We start from the raw sequence: 21,889 nt of genomic DNA, 5'->3' as shown, positions 1-21,889 counted from the left end.
AAGAAGTCTGCTTTAATTTACCCTATCAATGCCCCTCATAAATTTATATACCTCGATCAAATCTCTCCTTATTCTCCTATGGTCCAGGAAATAAAGTCCTAACCTCAAAGTTTCAAAGTGCATTTATTATCAAAAAATGTATAAATTATACAAGCTCGAGATTTGTTTGCTTACAGGCAGTCGCAAAGCAAGGAACCCGGAAGAACCCAATTAAAAAAAAATAAGACCAAGCTCCAGTGCCCACAGAAAAAGAGAAAAAAACACAAATCATGTAAACAATATAAACGAGCAACAACAACAGCATTCTGAACCAAACTGAGTCCTTAGATCCAAATCCCTGGAGCAGCCTGGAGTAGGCCCAAAGCCTGAGTAGTCAGTTCATCATATTAGCGGGGCAGATCGGCGTAAACTTTGCAGACACGAAGCAGAGTAGCCGGGAGCTGTCTCACAGCCTTAACGTCACAGAGAGAGAAGCCCCCAGATTCTCTGAGCCGGCATTTAAATTGTCCGAACCTTGCACTAGGACCTGGGCCCTGCCGCCATTGAATTGCTCCGGGCTTTTATTTTGCTGCTGAAGGAGCTGTTCTCAACCTCTCCAAATTGGCTTGGCACCCAGAGTGATCCAACCTCACCTGACTCTTGACACCCAGCCTTTCCTGTCTATATGGGCTGGCATTTAGATAGTCCAAGCAGTGGATTGTACCTTGGTCCAGGACCTGGGCCTCACTGTGGTGATTCACTCCAGGTCTTGCACACACCACCCATCGATTCACTTCAGACCTGGATTTCGCTGCTGAAGAAGCCATTCTTGACCTCTCCAATTCCGCTCAGCATTTGGAACAATCCACCCTCACACCCAGGCCAGCTGGGTGGGCATTGAAACTCCTCCATCCCGTCTTCTCCCCTCTGAATCGTCCACTCCAACAAGCATGGCTCCAATCCCAAGTGTGTCGATTTTGCAGCGCACCAGCAGGACACCATATCTACTAACTTCACTTTGCCTTGGCTTGCTTCTTCATTGTTTGCAGTGATATATTCAACCTTTCCCTATAACTCAGATCCCAGCAACATCCTGGTAAATTTTCTCTGCACTCTTTCAATCTTATTGATATCTTCCCTCTAGGTAGGTGACCAGAACTGGACAGAATACACCAAATTTGGCCTCACCAATATGTTATACAACATCAACATAATACCTCAACTCCTGTACTCAATACCCTGATTTACGAGGCCTCTTTGTGACCCTATCTGCCTGTGGCACCATTCTCAACAAATTATGGATCTATATTCCCAGATCCCTCTGTTCTACTGCACTTCTCAGTGCCCCATCCTGTGTAAGTCCTATCCTGCTTTGTTGATGACAAGATTGAAGATAAGTTTCGCTAAGTATATGAATGGGAAGGTCATGCTCTTGGTGTGGGTCGATGGGATTAGGCAGAATAAAAGTTCAACATGGACCACGTGGGCTGAAGGGCCTGTTTCTGTGTTGTGCTTGATGACTGTGACTTCTGAAAGGGATTATGCACGTGCTATAGCTTTCACTCAAGAAAACAAATTAAACTTGTATGATAACCCTCATGAGGTCTGGTACAGGGTCTCGACTGTCCCTTTCCTCTCACAAATGTCTAACTCACTAAATTCCTTCAGGTGTTTTTTAATCTTCACGTAAACATTGGCTTCCTGTGATGCTTAACTGTTGCCTGTGTGTGGTGCTGTAGTCCACACCTGCAGAATGACTCTTCTGCTCCCATTATAGAATAGAATCATATCACACTGAACTGGGTTCTTCTGCCCACTCATCCATATTGACTGTCATGCCCATCTACGTTATTCCCATTTGCCCTATATTACAATTGACGGTCTGCTCTGATTGTACATTTGCATTTCTCATTAAGGAACTTCTGATGTTAATTAACAGTTTAACAACCATTAGGCATCCACAACAGCACACAGAATCCTCAGATTAGACTCTGGCGGCGTGCAGAAGCTACAAACAATATTCAAAATAAATCCTTGCAACTTATTTGGAAAGACAATCATCAACAATCTTAGAGACCATTCAGATTAAGTGAGAGTTAAATATAGTGCACATCCAAATCCTCTAGTAATAAGCAAAATAGAAAATAAAAGTGTGAAATTGATTCTTATTACAATTATAATTCTGTCTGGTGGCCCTATTGAATAAATACAGAATTAAATCAAAAACAAGTTAAAATTAGGTTTCAGCCTTACCTCAAGCTGCACTCTTACTTAATGAAACGCTTGTGGGTTAAAATTCAACCCACTATGAAGACTGATTCTTTAGAGTTGCATTCCTCTTGGAGGAGCCACATTCCAGTAATGTCACAGTCAAAGTAAATTTCTTATCAATGTACATATATGACATCATATACTGAAATTCATTTTCCTCTCTAGAGTAAAGAAACACAATAGAATCAATGAAAAAGTATACACAAAGACTGACAAACAACCAATGCGCAAAGGAAGCCAAATGGGAAATACAATAAGAAATAATTAACACCTAGAAGATGAGTTGTAAAGTCCTTGAAAAGTCTTTAAAGACAATGTAACTTCATTGGACATGTGATTAGGAAAGAGCAGTTAGAATGCATGGTAATTATGGGAAAGATTGAAGGGAAGAAAGCAAGAGGAAGGCAAAGACAAATGATGATGGAGACAGCAGCCAGAGAACTGGAAATGAATACCAATGAATTGATCCACTTGAGCCGAAACAGGAGTGTGTGGGCCATGGCAGTCAAAGCTCAAGCTGGGCACGGCACCTGATGATGATGATGATGAAAGTCCTTGAAAGTGGCCATGTAATCTCAAGAGAGTATGTATTATCATATACTGCCTTGGCATTCATTATTTGCAGGCATTGACAGGAAAATAAAGAAATGCAATAGAATTTATCAAAAATTATGTATAAACAAGACTGAGAAACAACCACAGCTCTCTCTGATCACCCTAAAGAATTGCACAGCATTCAAGAGGAGTGGTGCAACTTCCCCTGGTGTTTTTTAAAAAACATATTTACTTATCAATCAACCTCAAAAGATTATCTGGTAGTTTATCCCTTGTATTGCGCTTTGGTAAGCAGCAGCCACATAAAAGAACACAGATTAGACAACTAAAGCTGCAGGGAGTCACTTTGGAACTACATGAAACAAGGTTCACTGAAGACTTCCTGCAGTAATTGGTAACTGGTTTATTGCTATCAGGTAGTATTGATGGGATGTTGAAGCCTTAAACTGTGAAAGAACAATTAATTTACACAAGTGTGATAACAGTAACAGTTATGGTGCTCCAAGAACTGCATTTGTCCTGTGGCTTCCTGTAGAGCAAGGGTTCCCAACCTTTTTTGTGCTATGGACCCCTACCATTAACCAATGGGTCTATGGACCCCAGGTTGAGAACTCCTGCTGTAGAGCAATGGTACTTGGAAAGCTGACTGATTTACCCAGCAGGCTTTAGTGTGGTAATGAACATGTTTTTGGTTTTAAAAAGGCCAGTTTTATCTCTCAGTAAAGACACATATCTCTCAAGGCAGAATTGATGTTTTTAAAATTATAAGAAAAATTTGATAAGGTAGATGTACAGTAAAATAAAATAGGGGAGTGCAAAATTAGAGATGAAGGGCAGTCAATAAAGTTCAAAGTAAATTTATTATCAAAGTATGTACTGTATCTGTCACCATAAGATTCATATATTTACAGGAAAATAAAGAAATAAAATAGGATTTAAACAATACTGTACCATACTTAAAGAGTATTGAATCTAGCAGACATTTCAGGAGAGATTTCTTTACTCAGAAAACAGTAAAAGGTAATCAGTAATTTGTAGGCAGAGGAAACTCTCAATATTGTCAACCTTGATGGTTTTATTGAATGTTGCCTGATAGAACCAGGTCATTCAGCATCATATCCCACATCTGTCTTTAACTCCATCTTGTGTGGAATAAGTCCGCCGCTTATCGTTATAATCGGCTTTTAAAAGAACTGAACTGAATTCAGAAAGTGTGTGTGGCAACGTTCCACATTCTATTGTTTCTCAAGTGTATTTAATTGCTGACCAATATTTATCCCTCAACCTACTAATGGTTTCACTGGTTGTTATTAAGGTAGTTATTTGTGGAAGCTTGCATGCACAATTTGATCACAATATTTCCTATTTTACAACAATGGGAAGACTTAAGTGCTTGATTAGCGGTAAAATGTTTTGGGGTATTACAGACACTATATAAATGCAATTCTTTGCGGTATTATGACACTGTATAAATAGGATTCTTTGTGGCATTATGACTCTATATAAATGCATTTCTTTGTGGTATGATAGACACTATATAAATGCAATTCTTTGTGATATTATAGACACTATATAAACACAATTCTTTGTGGTTTTATAGACACTACATAAATACAATTCTTTGTGGTACTATGACACTATATAAATATATATTTTTTGAGTATCATAGACACTAAATGCAACTCTTTGTGCTAACATACCCACTATATAAATGCAATTCTTTGGGATATAAATGCATCTTTAATTGTCTATTCAAAGGCCTGTTTCAGTAGCTGTCACCTCATTATCTCATTTAAATTGGTTTCATTGCAACTTAGTGCAAGAGATTAATCACAGTGAAAATTAGGTGAAACTGAATTTACTTGCCTATTTTAAAAATAACTTCCTTATCCCTTATTCCAATCTTGAGAGATGTCCAGTTTGTTAACATAAGTTGTTCACAATGTTACAAATGGCTGACACAAGCAAGGGAGACCAAATGACTTCCTTCTGTACTGGAGCTGAAGTGGGAGAGTCAGGAATCGCCTTTGTGTATGAAACATTTCTGTCCACTCGTGTATTTAACCAGGTAATATTTAGTGGTTTGTGTTCGCAGTTTCAATGTAGTGCCACTGAGTGGCTGGAATCATACATTGCATACAAAAAAAACTAAAATCTTATAAGAATATTGTTAATGTGGCAACCTTCGCTAAAAGGTAAATAAACATAAAAAAGGGACGTTAAGAAAGAGAATTTGAGTCAGATTGATAATTACAGTTATTTATTTTGTTCTGAACACACCAAAACTAAAAAATCCCTTAGCATAATCATCAAGACAATGGTTGAATATTCATTCTAATCCATCCTGACATGACTACAGCCTTTGCTTGCCGACTTTATCCTCCATCAATATTTTGCCTCTGTTGTCCAGCTATAAAGAGAATGTCTTTGTCTAGTTTCATCTCTGTCCATTCATGGCTACCATCCAAAGGCTTCTCTTCCTGTGCTGTTACATGATGGTATCCTGCTCTCTCAGGACCTTTTCTCTGAACTCCTCCCCAGTCTGATTGATCACACTGATCTCCTAGCAACCAGCGAAAGATGAGCTGGATTTTCTCCAATTAAATATTGAAAAACTAAAGTCTTCTTTGATTATTGTTACAAATTCCAGTAACTGTATCGCTCTAAGGTGATTGTCTGAAATTGATTAGATTTGGTATCTTATTTGACTCGGAGCTGAGCTTCCATCCAATATCCTCTGAATCAACAGACCTCCTTGTTTGATCTCATTAATATCATTCATCTCTGTCTCTGCCTGGGGCTACCAAACTGCCATCCATGCTTTTGTTTCCTTTAATTTCAATACACCAAAGCACTGTCTCCCACACTCCGCAACCTGGATCTTATCAGAAACTGGTATGTGTACTCGCACAAATCCCATTAACTCTTTACACTCATTGCTTTCAGATTGTTGTGATCCAGCAAGTTAAATCATGTCCTTTTCATATTTCTTAGAAGTCTTGTCTTCTTTCCATTTTCCAGTCCATCCTTTTCCAGGATCACTGTCCCGCCAATCTTATCTCTTGCACAAATTGTTTTTTTTATTGCATTGCTCTTGGCCCTAAACTCTAAAGATTTCCCTCCCTAAACCTGTCTACCTCCCTTCTCATTCAAAATGTTCCTTGAAGTTACTCTTTTCATCATGCTACTCAACCATCTCTTTAAAAGGATTAGTGTTTGATGACAAATGTTTTGAAATGCTTTTTACAATAAAGACTGTGCAAGTTTCCATTGTTAAATGTGTTTCCTGTAAAATATTTTTTCAGCCTAATTTCATTACAAGAGCATTCAAACCCTTAAGGAATTATTTCCTTAGTTACATGTGATGTAGCTGCGAGTGACCTTTTCATTATAACTGTACCTCACTGTACTTGTGCAGAACAATAAAATCACATTTGGCTTGACTTTAATGCTTTCAGCTTTTAAGAAATAGAGTTGTGACTCAAATCAGGGAAAATTGTAGAACATTGATGAGGTAATTGAAATATTATGTTAAAAAACCCTCTCTCATTAGTCAAATGAAAAAAGCTGCCAATATTCAAAATATGAAATAGAAGTATTTTATGAATTACATGTGTGTCTTCAGGGCTCGAGGAGAAAGTTTTCCACATCCAAGTTGGTGCAAACATTCCAGTCCAGTCTAACAATCAGGACATAGTCTGTGTTGGCTTTCTTTGAAGGCTCTTAACCAACCACATCTGAGGGTATTGGAGTGGAAACAAAGAATATGTAGATAGTTTCTGAACTAATACACTGAAAAAAATATATTGGAAGAGATGAGGAGGAATGGGTGATAGGGAGAAGGCAGGAGAGTGGGGTTGAGAGAGATAATAAATCAGCCATGTTTGAATGGCAGAGCAGATGCGATGGGGCTAATTATGCTCTCATGTCTTATGGTCTTATGGGAAAAAATTGCAGATGCTGAAAATCTGAAATAAAACTAAAAATGCTGAAAATACTCAACAGATCAGTCAGCATCTATGGAAAGAAAGTCAGGTAATATTTCAGGTTGAGGAGCAAGGATTAACTTTAAAAGATGAATTTTGAATGTCCAAGAAAATCAGCTCTTACTTACATTGAGAGGCACTGGCTGCTGTTCTAGCTGAGATCATCTCTGCACTGTGCCACAGACTCCCTGTCCAGCATGCTGATGTTCCGCAAATCTTGTGTTTCATCTGAATAAACCTGTGCAGGAGACTAGCCCTAGCCTTTCAACATAGCATGGCTGGTAATACAACTGTCCAGTGTAAAGTACTGTTGACAGATCCTGCTAGACGACAGCAAGTGAACAAGCATTATCAGATTTCTGAATAGTCTCTGAACACTATCTAACTTTATTTGACATTATTTATTTATTTTGTAATATATGGTAGTTGCATGTCTTTGTATTGTACTGTTGCCATAAAACCACAAATTTCATATTATACGAGACTGAAAATAAACCTGATTCTGAATCTGTAATTTGGATCAGCAGCAAGACCCAATGAATATGTTCATCCTTGAATTGCTGCCACAAATACCCTGAACAACCTTATCATGACATCTTCCCTCAGCACTTGCACGAGGTCAAGTATCATGTCGCATGCTTTCTCCGACTTTGCAGGTACCCCCTCAGGAAAGAACAATAACACTCATTTATTGATCTCAAAAAATAACAATCACATGCCCAGAGATTTCATTGTTGCCTCTCAAAGTTTATTTTATAACTTTTGCAAATTATTTTAAACATAAGAGATTCCGAAGATGCCAGAAATCCAGAATAACACACATACACAATGTTGGAGGGACTCAGCAGGTCAGGCAGCTGATGGAGGGTCTCGGCCTAATACATTGATTCTTTATTCCTTTCCAAAGATGCTACCTGACCTGCTGAATTCCTACAGTATTTTGTGTGTGTGTCACTTTGCAACTTATTTGCTTTAAGAGAATTTTCAAGAAAATATCTGATTTTATAAAGATCTTTTTTAATGCAAAATTCTAATTAGAGCTGTCAGTTAATTTTAGACAATGGGAAAAGTTAATGTGAAAGGATCTGATTTATTGATATTTTAATGTGTTAAATATCCATTGATGATGAAAGATCTTAGAAACATATTGCTGATGGGCAGCCAGGTGGTCTGAGGTGTACCACTTCTCCTGGTTGCTGAAGTTGCTGAAATTTGCTGACATCTGAGCCCAAAGCTGCATCTACCCTATCAAACCTTGTAAGAATTATGTATATTTCAATGAAATCACCTCTCATTCTTCATTTGTTTCGAGGTTATAGGCATAGTATGCTTAATCTCTCCGATGACAATCAGGAATCAATCTGATGAACTTCTTTTAATATCTATATTGTTCCTTAGGCAGAGGGGCTCAGCCTGTTATAGTATTACACGTGTGGTCTCATCAAGAGCTCCTTGAATTGAAGCAGCACATTTCTACTTTTGTAATAAATCCTCTTTTAATCAAGGGCACTATATGTTCTGGCATTGGAGAGGGTCCAGAGGAGGTTTACGTGAATGATCCCAGAATAAAAGAGTAAACATATAGTAATAATAGTAACTTATTTATAGAGCACTTTTCATACAATGTAGTTCAAAATGCATCACAATCAGGTAAATTGCAAACATGAAAATAAATGACAAAAAGATGTTAGTTAAAAGCAAGGTTAAATAAATAGGTTTTGAGGGACTTTTAAAAGTGTCCGCTGAATCTGCATCCATTATAGTTTTAGGTATTGAATTCCACAGTTTAGGGGCATAGTTCAAAAAAACTGACCTGCCAATTATCTTTTGAGGGAGGTTGTTTAAATTTAAGAGACTAGCAGAAAAAGACCTGAGAGCTTGAGCAGGATTATAAAACTAAAGTGACTCTATGATGTACTCCATTTCCAGGTCATCGAGAGCTTTAAAGAAAGTAAGAGAAATTTAAAAGCAATTCTAAAAGATACAGGAAGCCAATGCAGAGTAGCTAGTATGGGAGTGATATGTTTCCTCAACTTGGTTTTAGTTGAAAGTCTAGCAGTGGTGTTCTGATTGAGTCAAGGTTTGTCAATAGGTTGCATTGCAGTAATCTAGTCTATTTGATATAAAGGCACGAATTAATTTTCAGCGTCATTGCATGACAAGAATGGACATAACTTTGCAATGTTTTGTAAGTGTAGAAATGCTGCTCTAGTCACTTTCTTTATGTGGGATTTAAAATTCAAATCTGAATCAAGGAAAACGCTTAGACTAGTTACTTCTGATTTTACAAGGGGAGCCAAGTTCCCAAGAAGTTTATCTCTTTTGCCTTTGGGACCAACCAAAGTATTTCAGTTTTATCTTCATTTAGTTTTAGGAAATTATTGTTCACCCATTTGTTTATTGAAGCCATAACAGAAAACAGAGAAGATAGGGTTTTATCATTATCAGGCTCTCTGTTTCCTCAACACTACCCACAACTCCATCTATCTTTGTATCGTTGGCAAATTTAGCCACAACTCTATAAATCCCATAGTCCAAGTCATTGACATACATCATAAAAAGCAGTGGTCCCAACACTGACTCCTGTGTAACTCCACTGGTAACCGGCAGCCAGCCAGAATAGGATCCCTTTATTCCCACTCTCTGTTTTCTGCTGATCAGCCAATGCTCCACCCATGCTAGTAACTCCCCTGTAATTCCATGGGCTCTTATCTCGCTAAGCAGCCTCATGTGTGGCACCTTGTCAAAAGCCTTCTGAAAATCCAAGCATACCACATCTACTGCATCTCCTTTGTCTACCCTGCTTGTAATTTCCTCAAAAAATTACAGTAGATTAGTCTGGCAGGATTTTCCTTTCAGGAAACCATGCTGACTTTGGCCTATCTTGTCATGTGCCTCCAGGTACTATATAATCTCATCCCTAACAATCGATTCCAACAACTTCCCCACCACTGATGTCAGGCTAACAGGTCTATAGTTTCCTTTCTGCTGCCCCCCACCCTTCTTAAATAGCAGAGTAACATTTGCAATTTTCCAGCCAGCTGGTACAATGGCAGAATCTATCAAATCTTGAAAGATCATTGTTAACGCCTCCGCAATCTCTCCACTACTTCCTTCAGAACCCAAGGGTGCATTCCATCAGGTCCAGGAGATTTATCCACCCTCAGTACCTCCAGTTGAACTCTTGTCTTTTTGTGTGTTTCCCCCTAGCTGTCAGTCTGTGGTTTTGTATTTCCAAGTGCTCCTGTCCCCACTCCTGCTCTACTCCGGCCCCTGTATTACTGAGTACTCCGTCTCTCATCTGTTTCTCATTATTACCTGTATTGCTGCCACCTGTGTCTCATTGTGCCTCACCTATCATCTGCCTCTCTGTTTATTGCTGTGTATTTCAGTCCTGTGTTTTCACCTGTTTGTTGCCAGATTGTGCCAGTGAATTTTCCTGAGCCTTTCCAGCATTTGTATCTGTACTCTGTCTGAATATCGACTCTGCCTGTTTCCTGATTCTGGTTTTTGGATTTCTCTGGATGTTTTGATCTCTGCCTGAACTTTGACACCAACTTTGTTTGCACCTTGGGATTTGTTACTCAATTAATATCACTGTGTGCACAGTACTGGGTCTGTGATTGGATCCCTGCTCCAGTGTCCTGACACAGTTGTAATTTTCACTGTACATACTTCACTTCCCTGACACTCTTGAATGTCTGGTATACTACAGATGTCTTCCACTGTGAAGACTAATGCAAAATATGCATTCAGTTCCTCTGCCATCTCTGTTACTCATTACAATATCTCCAGCATCATTTTCTATTGGTCCTATATCTGCCGTCAACTCTCTTTTTACCCTTAATGTACTTAAAAAAGCTTTTAGAATCTTCTTTGATATTAGTTGCCATCTTCCTCTTATAATTAATCTTTTCCTTACTAATGACCTTCTTAGTTTCCTTCTGCAAGTTTTTAAAAACTTCCCAATCCTCTATCTTCCCACTAGCATTGGCCTCCTTGCATGCCTTTTCTTTTGCTCTGACTTCACTTGTCAGCCACAGTAGTGTCCTTGTTCCATTTGAAAATTTCTTCTTATTTGGAATGTATCTGTCTTGCACTTCCCTCATTTTTCCCAGAAACTCCAGCCATTGCTGCTCTGCTGTCCTTCCTGCTAGTATCCCTTTCCAGTCAACCTTGGCCAGTTCCCCTCTCATGCCATTGTAATTTCCTTTATTCCACTGAAATACCAACACATTGGAATTTAATTTCTCCTTCTCAAATTTTAAAGTGAACTTGATCATACTGCGATCACTGTTCCCTAAGGGTACCTTAACCTTAAACTATCTTATCACCTCTGGATCATTGCACAACACCCAATCTAGCACAGTCAATCCCCTGGTGGGCTCAACAACTAGCTGTTCTAAAAAGCCATCCCTTAGACATTCTACAGATTCTCTCTCTTGCAGTCCAGTACTGGCCCGGTTTTCCCAATCCACCTTCATGTTATTGTGATATTTGCCTTCTGACACACCTTTTCTATCTGCTACTGTAATTTGTAATCCACATCCTGGCTGCTGTTTGGAGGCCTGTATACAACTGCTATTGGGGTCCTTTTACCCTTGCCATTTCTTAACTCAACCCATAGAGACTCTATACCTTCCTATCCTATGTCATCCCTTTCTAATGATTTAATATTATTTCTTATACACAGGTCCACCCCCCCCCCCCCATTTTAATTCCACTTCCCACTCTCATTCTGATACGTCCATCCGTGGCTTCTTGTACTGTTGCAATGAGGCCAATCTCTGGCTGAGGGAAAAACATCTTATATTCCGACTGAGTAGCCTCCAACCTGATGGCATGAACATTGTTTTCTCGAACTTCGGGTAATGCCCCCCTCACCATTCCCCATCTCCTTTTCCCTCTCTCAACATATCTCCTTGCCTGCCCCCGCATTCCTCTGGTGTTCCTCTCCCCTCTTCTTTCTTCCATGGTTTTCTGTCCTCTCCTATCAGACTCCCCCTTCTCCAGTCCTTTATTTTTTCACCAATCAACTTCCCAGCTCTTTACTTCATCACTGCCCCTCCCGGATTCACCCATCATCTTGTGTTTCCCCCTCCTCTGCCCCAACCTTCCCCCACCCCCCCAGTCCTGTCGAAGAGACCCCGCCCGAAACGCCGACCGTACTTTTTTTTCTATAGATGTTGCCTGGCCTGCTGAGTTCCTCCAGCATTTTGTGTGTGTTGCTTGGATTTCCAGCATCTGCAGATTTTCTCTTGTCTCGGATACCCATTCCTGGCACTTTGTTTTCCTTTCGATAAGTTTTAAGTAACGGAGTTACAAAACACAACAAATACGTGCAAATCAATTATAAAAGGGATTATTGCTGTCTCAAGGTGTACTTCATTCTGAACACGGCAGGATCGGGGGTGTGTGTTTATAGTCCCTTGCCAGTTTAACTTTCGGCCAACGATCGGGCATCGGAGTCACCAGGGTGAACCGGTATGTCTGGACAAGCAGATATTATAATAATCTCGCTTCTCTGCCTCCTTCCCTGGGGCCACACGTCAGCTATCATTTCTCACCACCTTTTAATTCAGGGCCTTTAAAATTCAAATCAGGTCCCACAGTGGGAAGGGCCAGGGCGGGTCCTGTAACAGCTGTCAAGCTACTCCCCGCCCCCGCCCCTACCCCTACCCCTTCCCACCGCAAAATTCTTGTTTGGCTCGAGTTTGGGCTGTGATGAAGGCTGATATCTTTCCCCTAACAGTTAAATCATAATGCCGTCAAATTTGTAGGACATTTAAAACTCCCGCACGAAGTAGAGCGGTTGTAAATGTTCACTGCTATTGTCGTATGTATTTAGTCAAACCTCACTCGGATCTCTATCAAACCCGCCAATGCCTGTGACCGAATTTTCATTCAATGTATTTGTTGTTCATCCAGATTATTCCAAATAATTTGTTTCCATGGCACTTTCGCGGTGATTTACAATTCATAATAATTCAGTGCATAAATATCATTTCTAAGTATCTTTTAATTTTTCACTTTTCTTATTCATTGAACTTCAAGCAATAAGAAAATGCAAGGGACAGTCAGCAGAACGAATCCAAATAAATGATAATGGAGTACTTAAATATTGCTGCAAACTGGAAGATGTGGGAGAAGTAGATTTGGGTGTAAAGGTGTGGATTGATCTGTATTACCTTAATGGAGAAAACATGAAATAATTAGATGGCTAAAAGATCCTTTCAGTAGTCAATGGAAAGATGCATTAAATACGTTGAAGAAACAAACAATATGTAAGCGCTGGAAGAATTGAGAGGCAACCTTGATTTATTCGCGAATGAAAGGGACAAAAGCGATAAAACAGATGCAATGCAAAGTGAATAATTTAAGAAGGAAAGGATAAATCTTAAGAACGGATGCTTGGAAGGCGTCTGGTGACTTCTGCACTGAAATATTTGGCAGAAGGGGACGTGGCAACATCAATGGAACATCCGAATTGTTGCAGAGAATTCATTGCTTCATTCATTGCTCTTCCACCCGGCTGATTTGACCTACGATTGGCTTAAACCTGCCATTGTTTCATCATTTTCCTAGTTCCCATTGGTGAATCCTGATGCCACTTAGAATTCTTTTCAAACCGGGGAAGCGCTGGGAGTCAGGATTGGTCCATCTATCCACTTGTCTGCCTTTCCTTGTGCTGTTGGTCAGGTGATCCAGCAGCTGGGCCAGACTCGGTTGGCGATTGGCGAAAGGGGGTGCCTGTCAATCAGGCAGAGTCGAACCCGCCCTGTCCCACCCCCCCTCCTTCCGCCGTCAAGCAGAACGTACTTGCTCTCCGGCTTCTCAAGATGGCGGACTCGGCTCAGTTCACTGAGAACGGTGGTGCCGGGGCGGGTCCCGATGGCTTCGATGCGGCCTTCTATAGTTTCGGAGGCCCGGCGGAGAACGAGACATTCGGCGAGTCGAAAACCAATGGGGCCAAGGGCGTCAGCGGCGAACAGGGCCACGAGGCCTCGGGGCGCGTGGGAGATGGGGGCCATGAGCAGTCGCAACAACAGCAGCAGCAACCTCCGCCACCGCCCAAGGAGATGGAAGGGTCGAAGATCAACGCCAGCAAGAACGAGGATGACGAGGGGTGAGTGCAGGGCAAGAAGTGTAGCTCGGGCACGAGTTGGGATTCTGAGGCCTGTTCCTTAGTCTGCAGCCGAGTTGACCCGAGACTGACACCTTTGTCGGGCTCATTGAGGGTCTGGAGCGAGCACTGGGCTCCTAGTGGGTTACATGTTCCTTCTCCTGTCGGTACAGTGCTTTAAACACCGGTAATCCAGCAGCCGGGTCTAAGCGGTCGCGGCTTCACATCAATCAAATTAACAAGGGGATTTCTATTACTTGAAATCAAGTAGTAAGGCCATGTTATATAACAACTTATTTCACTCTTGGGATCCATCAGTCTGTCTATTCCTTTGAACACAACTCTATGGCAGCATTCGTGGCGTGGTAGGCAATGTTACTTCGTTCAAGTCAGTACATCATACACAAAATGTTGGAGGAACTCAGCAGGCCAAGCAGCATCTATGGAAAAAAGTAGAGTGGACGTTTTGGGCCGACGTTTCGACTGTAGTTTTTTTCATAGATGCGGCCTGGCCTGCTGAGTTCCTCCAGCACTTTGTGTGTGTTGGTCGGATTTCCAGCATCTGCAGATTTTCTCTTGTTTGTAGTTCAAGTCAATGATCGTTTATCAGAATGTGATTTCTGACTTGCAGCAGTATTGTTGATTCATTTAAAATAGCCCAAGTGATCAAAGAGTTTTCATTAGAGTGTTTTCCGTGCCCCTTTCAAAATATTTTGCAGCAAGAAGAGTACCTGGAGTATAGCATAATTTTGGCAATACTGTAACCTGTCTAGTGCATGGCTTTGTAAGCTCTGACAAATGGTGACATGATAGCAGGAAGATGAGTTTGGAGTTTGCTGTGTGGGTGTTGACTCAGAGGTAGGCAATCTAGGTTAAACTGGCAGCTTGACATTAGTGAACCACAGTATATGCTATGACAATCGAGTCACTCTTTACAATTCCATATATATTGTGAAGTTAAGTTCCATAGTTATCTGTGGGGTTTAAAACTTGATTCCAGATTATTGTTCCTGAACATGGCTTCACTGTTGTACCCATGGTATTGTGGCGCTAACCATTTATCTAGCAAAGTCTTTGTTCAACACCTCCTCTTACATGTCTTTGACTGTGAAATTTTCCCTAAATACTGCCCTGAAATGTTGTTGTAAATATTTCAAACATTTAGTGAAGGACTTGGAATCGTGAGCTTCATTCTTTGGTGAGAATGTCATGAACTGTTCTAAGTTTGACCAAGTTGGATTTTATGAGAAAATTCTGTAATATTCAGCATGCCAGACAGCATCTCTGTCCACAATGTATGACATGTTGAGTTTTCCAGTGCTTTGACTTTAATACTGGTTTCTAATATCTGCAGTTTTTTTTAATAGTCTGATATTTCACCAGTCCGGATTTTGTAGGCTTCCTTTAATCGTTAGGCTGAAGTGAAAGTCTAAAATATTGAGTTGTTCAGTAGAGTACTGTTCTTATGAATATTATTGTCACTTATGTATTTTTTCTCAGAATTGAACAAATCATGGAAATTTGCAATAAAATAGAACATTATTGTATGTACATTTTGATTTGAGTTTACACTATAAGTACAGTGCTGCCCAGATGCTCTGGTCTGAGGCTGGTAGTGCAATGATTTGCAGCAAGACCCTGATCATAGCTGCTTAAATCCTCTAGTAATAGGAATATTGAAAAGGTTTCCCACAAAAGTCTACATCTTGTTTTTCTGCAAACCATGTTGAAGTCTGTTTTTAAAATGTAATCCCTGCCAGTTTGAGTGTTTTGTATCTTATTACCCTTTTTGTGTAATTTTTTCTACTTTTTTCCATTTACCTCATTTATAACCTGCCTCCACTGTACAATGATGCACTGGGAGGAAAAAAGTTCTGCTTTGCATATCCCAAGAACCATCTCTTGGCAAAGGCAGGTATTGATGATAAAATTAACCATTGTCTTCAATGTTTCAAAGTAGCCTGAGGAAGAAGTGTTTCAACATCCTGACCTGGTATTCATGGTCTAGCAGACAGCAAAAGTTCCTAACTTCTGCTTCACGGATTACACAACAGTACCAGGGCAGTAGCATACATCCAGCTACACTGTCCTTGTTCCTTATTCTGCAGCACTGAGGCCTTAATTTTACTTGGCTTCACCAGGGGCACTATATTTTTTTGTGTGCCTGACACCAGCCAAGCCTTGTTATGGTCGTGGCTTCAAAGGATTCAAAGTATATTTATTAAAGTGTGTATGCAGTATACAACCCTGAAATTCATCTTCTCCACAGACAGCCACGAAACAAAACCATGGAACCCATTCAAAGAAACATCTACTGCCTGACTCCCCCCATGCCCAAATTGTGCAAACAGCAACAGGTACATCAAATCCCCCACGGGCAAGAAAAATTGTGGAAATGAGAACAAGATTATCAGCTCCCCCACCTACAAACAAAAAACCAAATTGACTTTTGCCCAGTAGCACTTACAACACCATTCAAAAGTTTTAGGAAAATGTAAAAATAGATGATTTCAAAAATAATGAAATGAAAAGTTTCTAAATATCAAAAATTACTATAAAGAGCAGTAAGTTGAAAAAAACCCACTAAAATCAATATTTATTGTGCCCGCTCTGCCTTTAAAATGGCATCAATTTAGGTACACTGTCGGACACTTTTGTCAGAAAATTGCCTGGTAGGCTGTTCCAAGCATCTTGGAGAATTTACCATATTTCTTCTGCAGATTTTGCCTTTCTCACTTGCTTCTCTCTCTCTAGGTAATCCCAGATAGCCTTGATGTTGAGCTCAGGGCTTTGTGGAGGCCATACCATCTATTGCAGGGGTCCGTGTTCTTTTCGCTGAAGATGATTCTTTGATTTTGGCACGAGTGTTTGGGGTCATTGTCCTGTTGTAGAATGAAGTTGGAACCAGTCAGATGCATCCTTCATGACGTTGCATGATGGACGAGAGACTGCTTGAACTTAGCATTGAGGATTCCATTAATTCTGACCAGATCACCAACTCCACTTGCAAAAATGCAGTCCCAAATCTGCTTCACTGTTGCCTACAGACACTCATCCATGTAGCACTCTCCAGCGCGTCTATGGACACAGTCACAAATTTCACATTTGTATTTGTCAGTCCAGAGCATTTGCTGCCATTGTTTAGCACCCCAGTCCTTATGTTTTTGTGCATAGGTGAGTCTCTTGGCTTTGCTTCCACTCCGGAGGAATGGCTTTTCTGGCAGCAACTCTTCCACAAAGACCACTTCTAACAAGACTTCTCTGGGCTGTAGAGGATGTACTTGGGTTCCAATGGTTTCTGAGTTCAGAGCTGATAGCATGCTGGATTTCTGACTCAGAAGAGATGTCAGTTTGATGCATCTCTCATCGGCTGCACTCAGTTTCCATGGCCAAACACGGCATTTCTTGCTTACTTTTTGCTTCTTGAGCTTGGACAGCACATCTTGAAACCCCTGTCTGCTGCAAAATTTATGCTTGGGAGAGACTTTGGTGATTCACTCCAATTTGCCTAATTTCACAACAGGTCTACAGCAAATGTCATTTCATTGATTCTTCACTCAATCCTGGAACATCTGGACAGCAAAGGTGTAGACGTCACAGTGCTCTTCATTGGCTACAGCTTGGCATTCAATACTATCATCAGCTCAAATCTAATCAATAAGCTTCAAGTCCTAGGCCTCAATACCTCTTTGTGCAACTGGATCCTCCAATTTCCTAACTTGCAGACCCCAGTCAGTTTGGATTGGCAGCAACTCGACAATCTCCCTTGCAAAAATTTAGTTATGTAGCTTGACGCATTAGATTTGCTTCTTGTTTCTGTCCACCGTAAATAAAAGAAAAGTTAAGCTTATCAAAATGAAGAATCAGAATCAAGTTTAATATCACTGGCATATGTTGTGAAATTTGTTAACTTAGTGGCAGCAGTACAATGCAATATATGATATACAGAAAAAATAAATTACAGTAATTTATGTTTTCTGTGTGTGTGTATATATATATATATAATAGTTCAATTAAGAATAGGATTACAAAAACAGAAATAAAAAAGTGAGGTAGTACTTATGGGTTCCATTGTCCATTTAGAAATAGGATGGCAGAGGAGAAGAAGCTATTCCTGAATCAGAGTATTTCCTTTCTGACGGTAACAATGAGAAGAGAGTTGGTATAAATGCTTCTTGATTCTTTAAGGATTAAGTAATCACTTGGTGAAAAAGGATCTAGTGCTTTTAGGGTATTAATTCCAGCATAATCATTATTTAATCCTGGTTTATTCCTTATATGGATGTTTTGATACACCAGCCATTGTGGTGGTTTTGACAACTTGATAGCTCTAGCTTTTGCCAGTGTGTCATTTGGGTGTTTTTTCTTTTTGTGGCTATCTAGCTTTTATTGTGTGAAGGAGACAGCAATAACTTCATTAAGTAGAAAATTTATCAATGTCTCTAATGGAAAAACTTGCACATTATTGGACTTATTTAATTTTGAACTTCACTCTTTTATATGCTTGATGCTGATGAAGTTGTACAGTTGAAGTCAGAAGTTTACATACACCTTAGCCAAATACATTTAAACTTAGTTTTTCACAATTCCTGACATTTAATTCTAGAAAACATTCCCTGTCTTAAGTCAGTTAGGATCACTACTTTATTTTAAGAATGTGAAATGTCAGAATAATAGTAGAGAGACTGACTTCTGACTTCAACTGTACATCCGCAGGGCTTGTCTTTGCATGTTTAAGGACTATTTTTGTGCTTCCTTTCAGTTTTTTCTATCTTTAAGTTTGTTTAGCATGTCTAATTTACTGGTTGCATATAGTGTAAAACTTTGGCACTCCGTCTTGTGGTCCTTGAACTTTTTTTTGCTTTTGTAAATTTGTACTCTTGCATTAGGAAAGTTGTAAGTCAGATCAGTTTATTACATAGCAGGACTTAATCTGTGCAAAAGGATAGACAATTTTTTTGTATTTGCTTATCTATACAGCTGATAGACACATCAGTGAATTAGAACCCTGTTCCTTTGATTCAGTGATTGAATGGCCTTTTAAAGACGTAATTCTCAAGGACACAGTTCTTTCACCTTGTATTTTGACATACCGTACTAAAATATGTTGCAACACAATAAGGGTAGAAGTCTAGTTGGAAAAAAGTTCCAGGACCACAACTGCAGGAATCAATCCTAAAGTCTCAGGTCCTCATGATTTGTATGAAGAATCTGTTTGAGGAGATCCAATATCATATTTCCAAGTTTGATTTGAGATTAGGATTGAGTGTGAATGGGGGGAGAGGAAGTTGGAAAGAAGTGTTACGGGTATATAAACAAGCTGAGTGAATGGGCAAGAATATATTGAATGCATTATATGGAGAGACATTGTGAGCTTGCTCACTTTTGGTACACAAAACAGAAGTGGTAATTGAGTATTGTGGATGTTCATAAGGTCTTGGTATAAGAAACTCTCTTAAAGAATTGTGTGTAGTATTCTCCTTGTTAGGGTGGAAAATGCATATGAAATGCAGATTCATTGGCGTGGTTCTAGGGCTGGTGGGTTTGCCATACAAGGAAAGGTGGAGTAGACTACACATCCATTCTCTGGAGTAGAGAATAATGGAGAGAGCTCGTTAAAGCTTGCATGCAATCTAAAGTAAATTTGCAAGTTGGATATTTTTCCTGGCAAGAACAAGAGTTACAGTTTAGAATCAGGAGTCACAGTCTCAGAATAAGGGCCAAACCATTTAGGATTGAGCAATTTCTTTACTTAGTGATAAATCGAAAGAATTCTTTATCCTGGAGAACTGCAGAGGTCTGGTCATTGAAGATTAAAGTTGATAGCTTTCTGGATATAAAGCAAATCAAGGTGTGTTGCAACATAATGGGGAAAGTGGTGTGTAATTAGACGGTAAGCCATGATCTTGATAAATGACAGAACAGGATTGAAGGGCCAGGCAATCAACTTTCTTTTACTTTACCACCTTTTGCTATCAGGTTCCTGTTATTTGTACATTTGTTTAATGCTCCCTAATTCAATACTGTTTAATATCTAATTAACTATTTAATATCTCAAAACTCTATCTTTGCATTTATTTCACATGGTGTTTATTTTACTCTTGCTATCTTCTGTTGGAGTGATTGTGAAATTTGTTGCTGTCAGCTTTAATTTTGACTAAACTGTCTAGGAGCTTTGACTTGTTCAATTAGTTTACTTCAGTGCCTGGTCCTGGGTAAGGAGTGGAGCATTTGACTTTGTAGTACTGCGGCTGGATGGTGTCATAGTTGTATGCTTTTCATCTGTGCCTTTGTTTTTTCTTGTGGGGTGGTTAGAATTGTATTATGCCAACTCATTGGAAGGTAGGAGGGTTGTAACTGCAGCTCATTTGGTGTATACCTACAGTTATGTCAACTTTGTGTGCTGTGACTGAGGACATATGGGCAGTTTGATTTGAGGTTTTGTTGCTTGGTCCTTGACTGATGCAGTGAACATCAAACCTTGCTTTCATCTCTAATTTTAGTTATCTGCAGTTGTTAAGGAATGCACATATACAGCCTATTTGATAAAATTGTACTTAATATCTGAGATTTCTTCGTGGATTAGAATTGCTCAGCTTTATCTTAACACAAAGCAAATTTTTGGTATGTGGATAATGCTGACTTCAGTGTAATTTTTAAGCTGCAGAATGGTATAAAGCCTGTCATCCTGGCTGGTTCAGGAGTAATTCAAAGTTATTTTAGGAACAAAAATATACATAGGATTTTATAACTTATTATTCTTTGCTAATATTTGAGGTTTTACTTATTGGAGATTAATGTGGCTGCATTGTTGGCAGGGTGCACAGTGCCTCCTGTCTAAACCCTTGCTGACTTAAAAAATACTCTCTGGAAATACAAGAATAAGTATTGTTTGACAGGCTAGACCCGGAAATGCAAAAGACTTGGCCTTGTAAATTTCCAACCAAACTTTAAGTTGTCTTTGTGCCAGGAATGGAGAGGTTCTGGTCCATCCCATCCTGAGTCTGCAAGGCTGATTTCCAATGTCTTGGATTATGCTGATAGCTAAATTTGATGCCAGTTTCCAGAGTTAATTGTTCCAGAATCTAAATTTGGTATTTGTACATGGCTCACTTCACATGGATTAGAGTTTATACTGGTGTATATTTGCATTTAAAGACTTGTTTAAAAGCAAGACTTCTAGTAGGATGGCAGCATGTTTGTATACAGTGGCTTCTGCGGGGTTCACCAGAGGTGTTGCTTTTTTCAAGTGTATTTAAAAAACAAGACCCTGCTGGATATTGAGGACTTAAAGCACTGCAGATCTAACCCATCAGTGAGTTCCTTGTTGGCAGAAAAACTGAAGGAGCTGAACATGATGTGGCCTGTGACAGAGGCGATAGTGTGTGAAGAAGGTGTTCAGTCATAGAGTGAATGATCGTCTTAGTCGCTTTTCTAGTGAATACAATTGCAATACCCTGTTGGACATTGCTGTGCTGGTGTGGATTGCTACGTCCAATTCCTTGGTTTATTGGCTATCAGTGGAGTTGCGTGGCCTTGGTCCTAGTGAAGATCAGGCCTCAAGCCTCAGTGTCGGCTGTTTGCAGCCACCCATGGGAGGTGTCTGAATGGGGCACTCCAGTGGAGTGCTGGAGGCGATGTAGCGTGGCTTCCATGCTGGGGTTGGTGCTCAGCAGAAGACAAAGCTGGGTTGTGTTTGACTGTCGACAGCTGCAACTTTCATGAACTTGGACTTGGACAAAATGCTGGAGGAACTCAGCAGGCGAGACAGCATAGAGCAAAAAAAGTACAGATGATGTTTCGGGCTGAGACCCTTTGGCAGGTTTCAACCTGAAACGTAAACTGAATTTTTTTCCATAGATACTGCCTGGCCTACTGAGTTCCTCCAGCATTGTGTGTGTGTTGCTTGGATTTCTAGCATCTGCAGATTTTCTCTTGTTTGCGATCGGACTTGGACTATGTTTTTTGTGTGACT

General features: G+C 39.9%; 1 protein-coding gene across 3 annotated transcripts in view; it reads left to right on the top strand.

Annotated features, from left to right (window-relative positions):
- Window positions 1–13,578: 13,578 nt before the first annotated feature.
- LOC140212098 (heterogeneous nuclear ribonucleoprotein D-like) overlaps window positions 13,579–21,889 on the top strand; it is a 35,857-nt gene continuing 27,546 nt past the window's right edge. For 2 of the 3 annotated variants that reach the window (XR_011889645.1, XM_072282622.1), the window contains exon 1: window positions 13,579–13,917. Coding sequence is in view for 2 of the 3 variants with exons in the window: in XM_072282622.1 (XP_072138723.1) it covers window positions 13,631–13,917 (287 nt within the window). In the remaining variant the exon portion in view is untranslated. The remainder of the gene's footprint in view (window positions 13,918–21,889) is intronic. The other variant, XM_072282623.1, reaches the window with a different exon arrangement.

This window comes from Mobula birostris, chromosome 18 (assembly GCF_030028105.1).
Source record: "Mobula birostris isolate sMobBir1 chromosome 18, sMobBir1.hap1, whole genome shotgun sequence".
Taxonomy (NCBI): domain Eukaryota; kingdom Metazoa; phylum Chordata; class Chondrichthyes; order Myliobatiformes; family Myliobatidae; genus Mobula; species Mobula birostris.
Note: the sequence above shows the minus strand (reverse complement) of the source record. Positions and strands in the feature narration are given on the sequence as shown.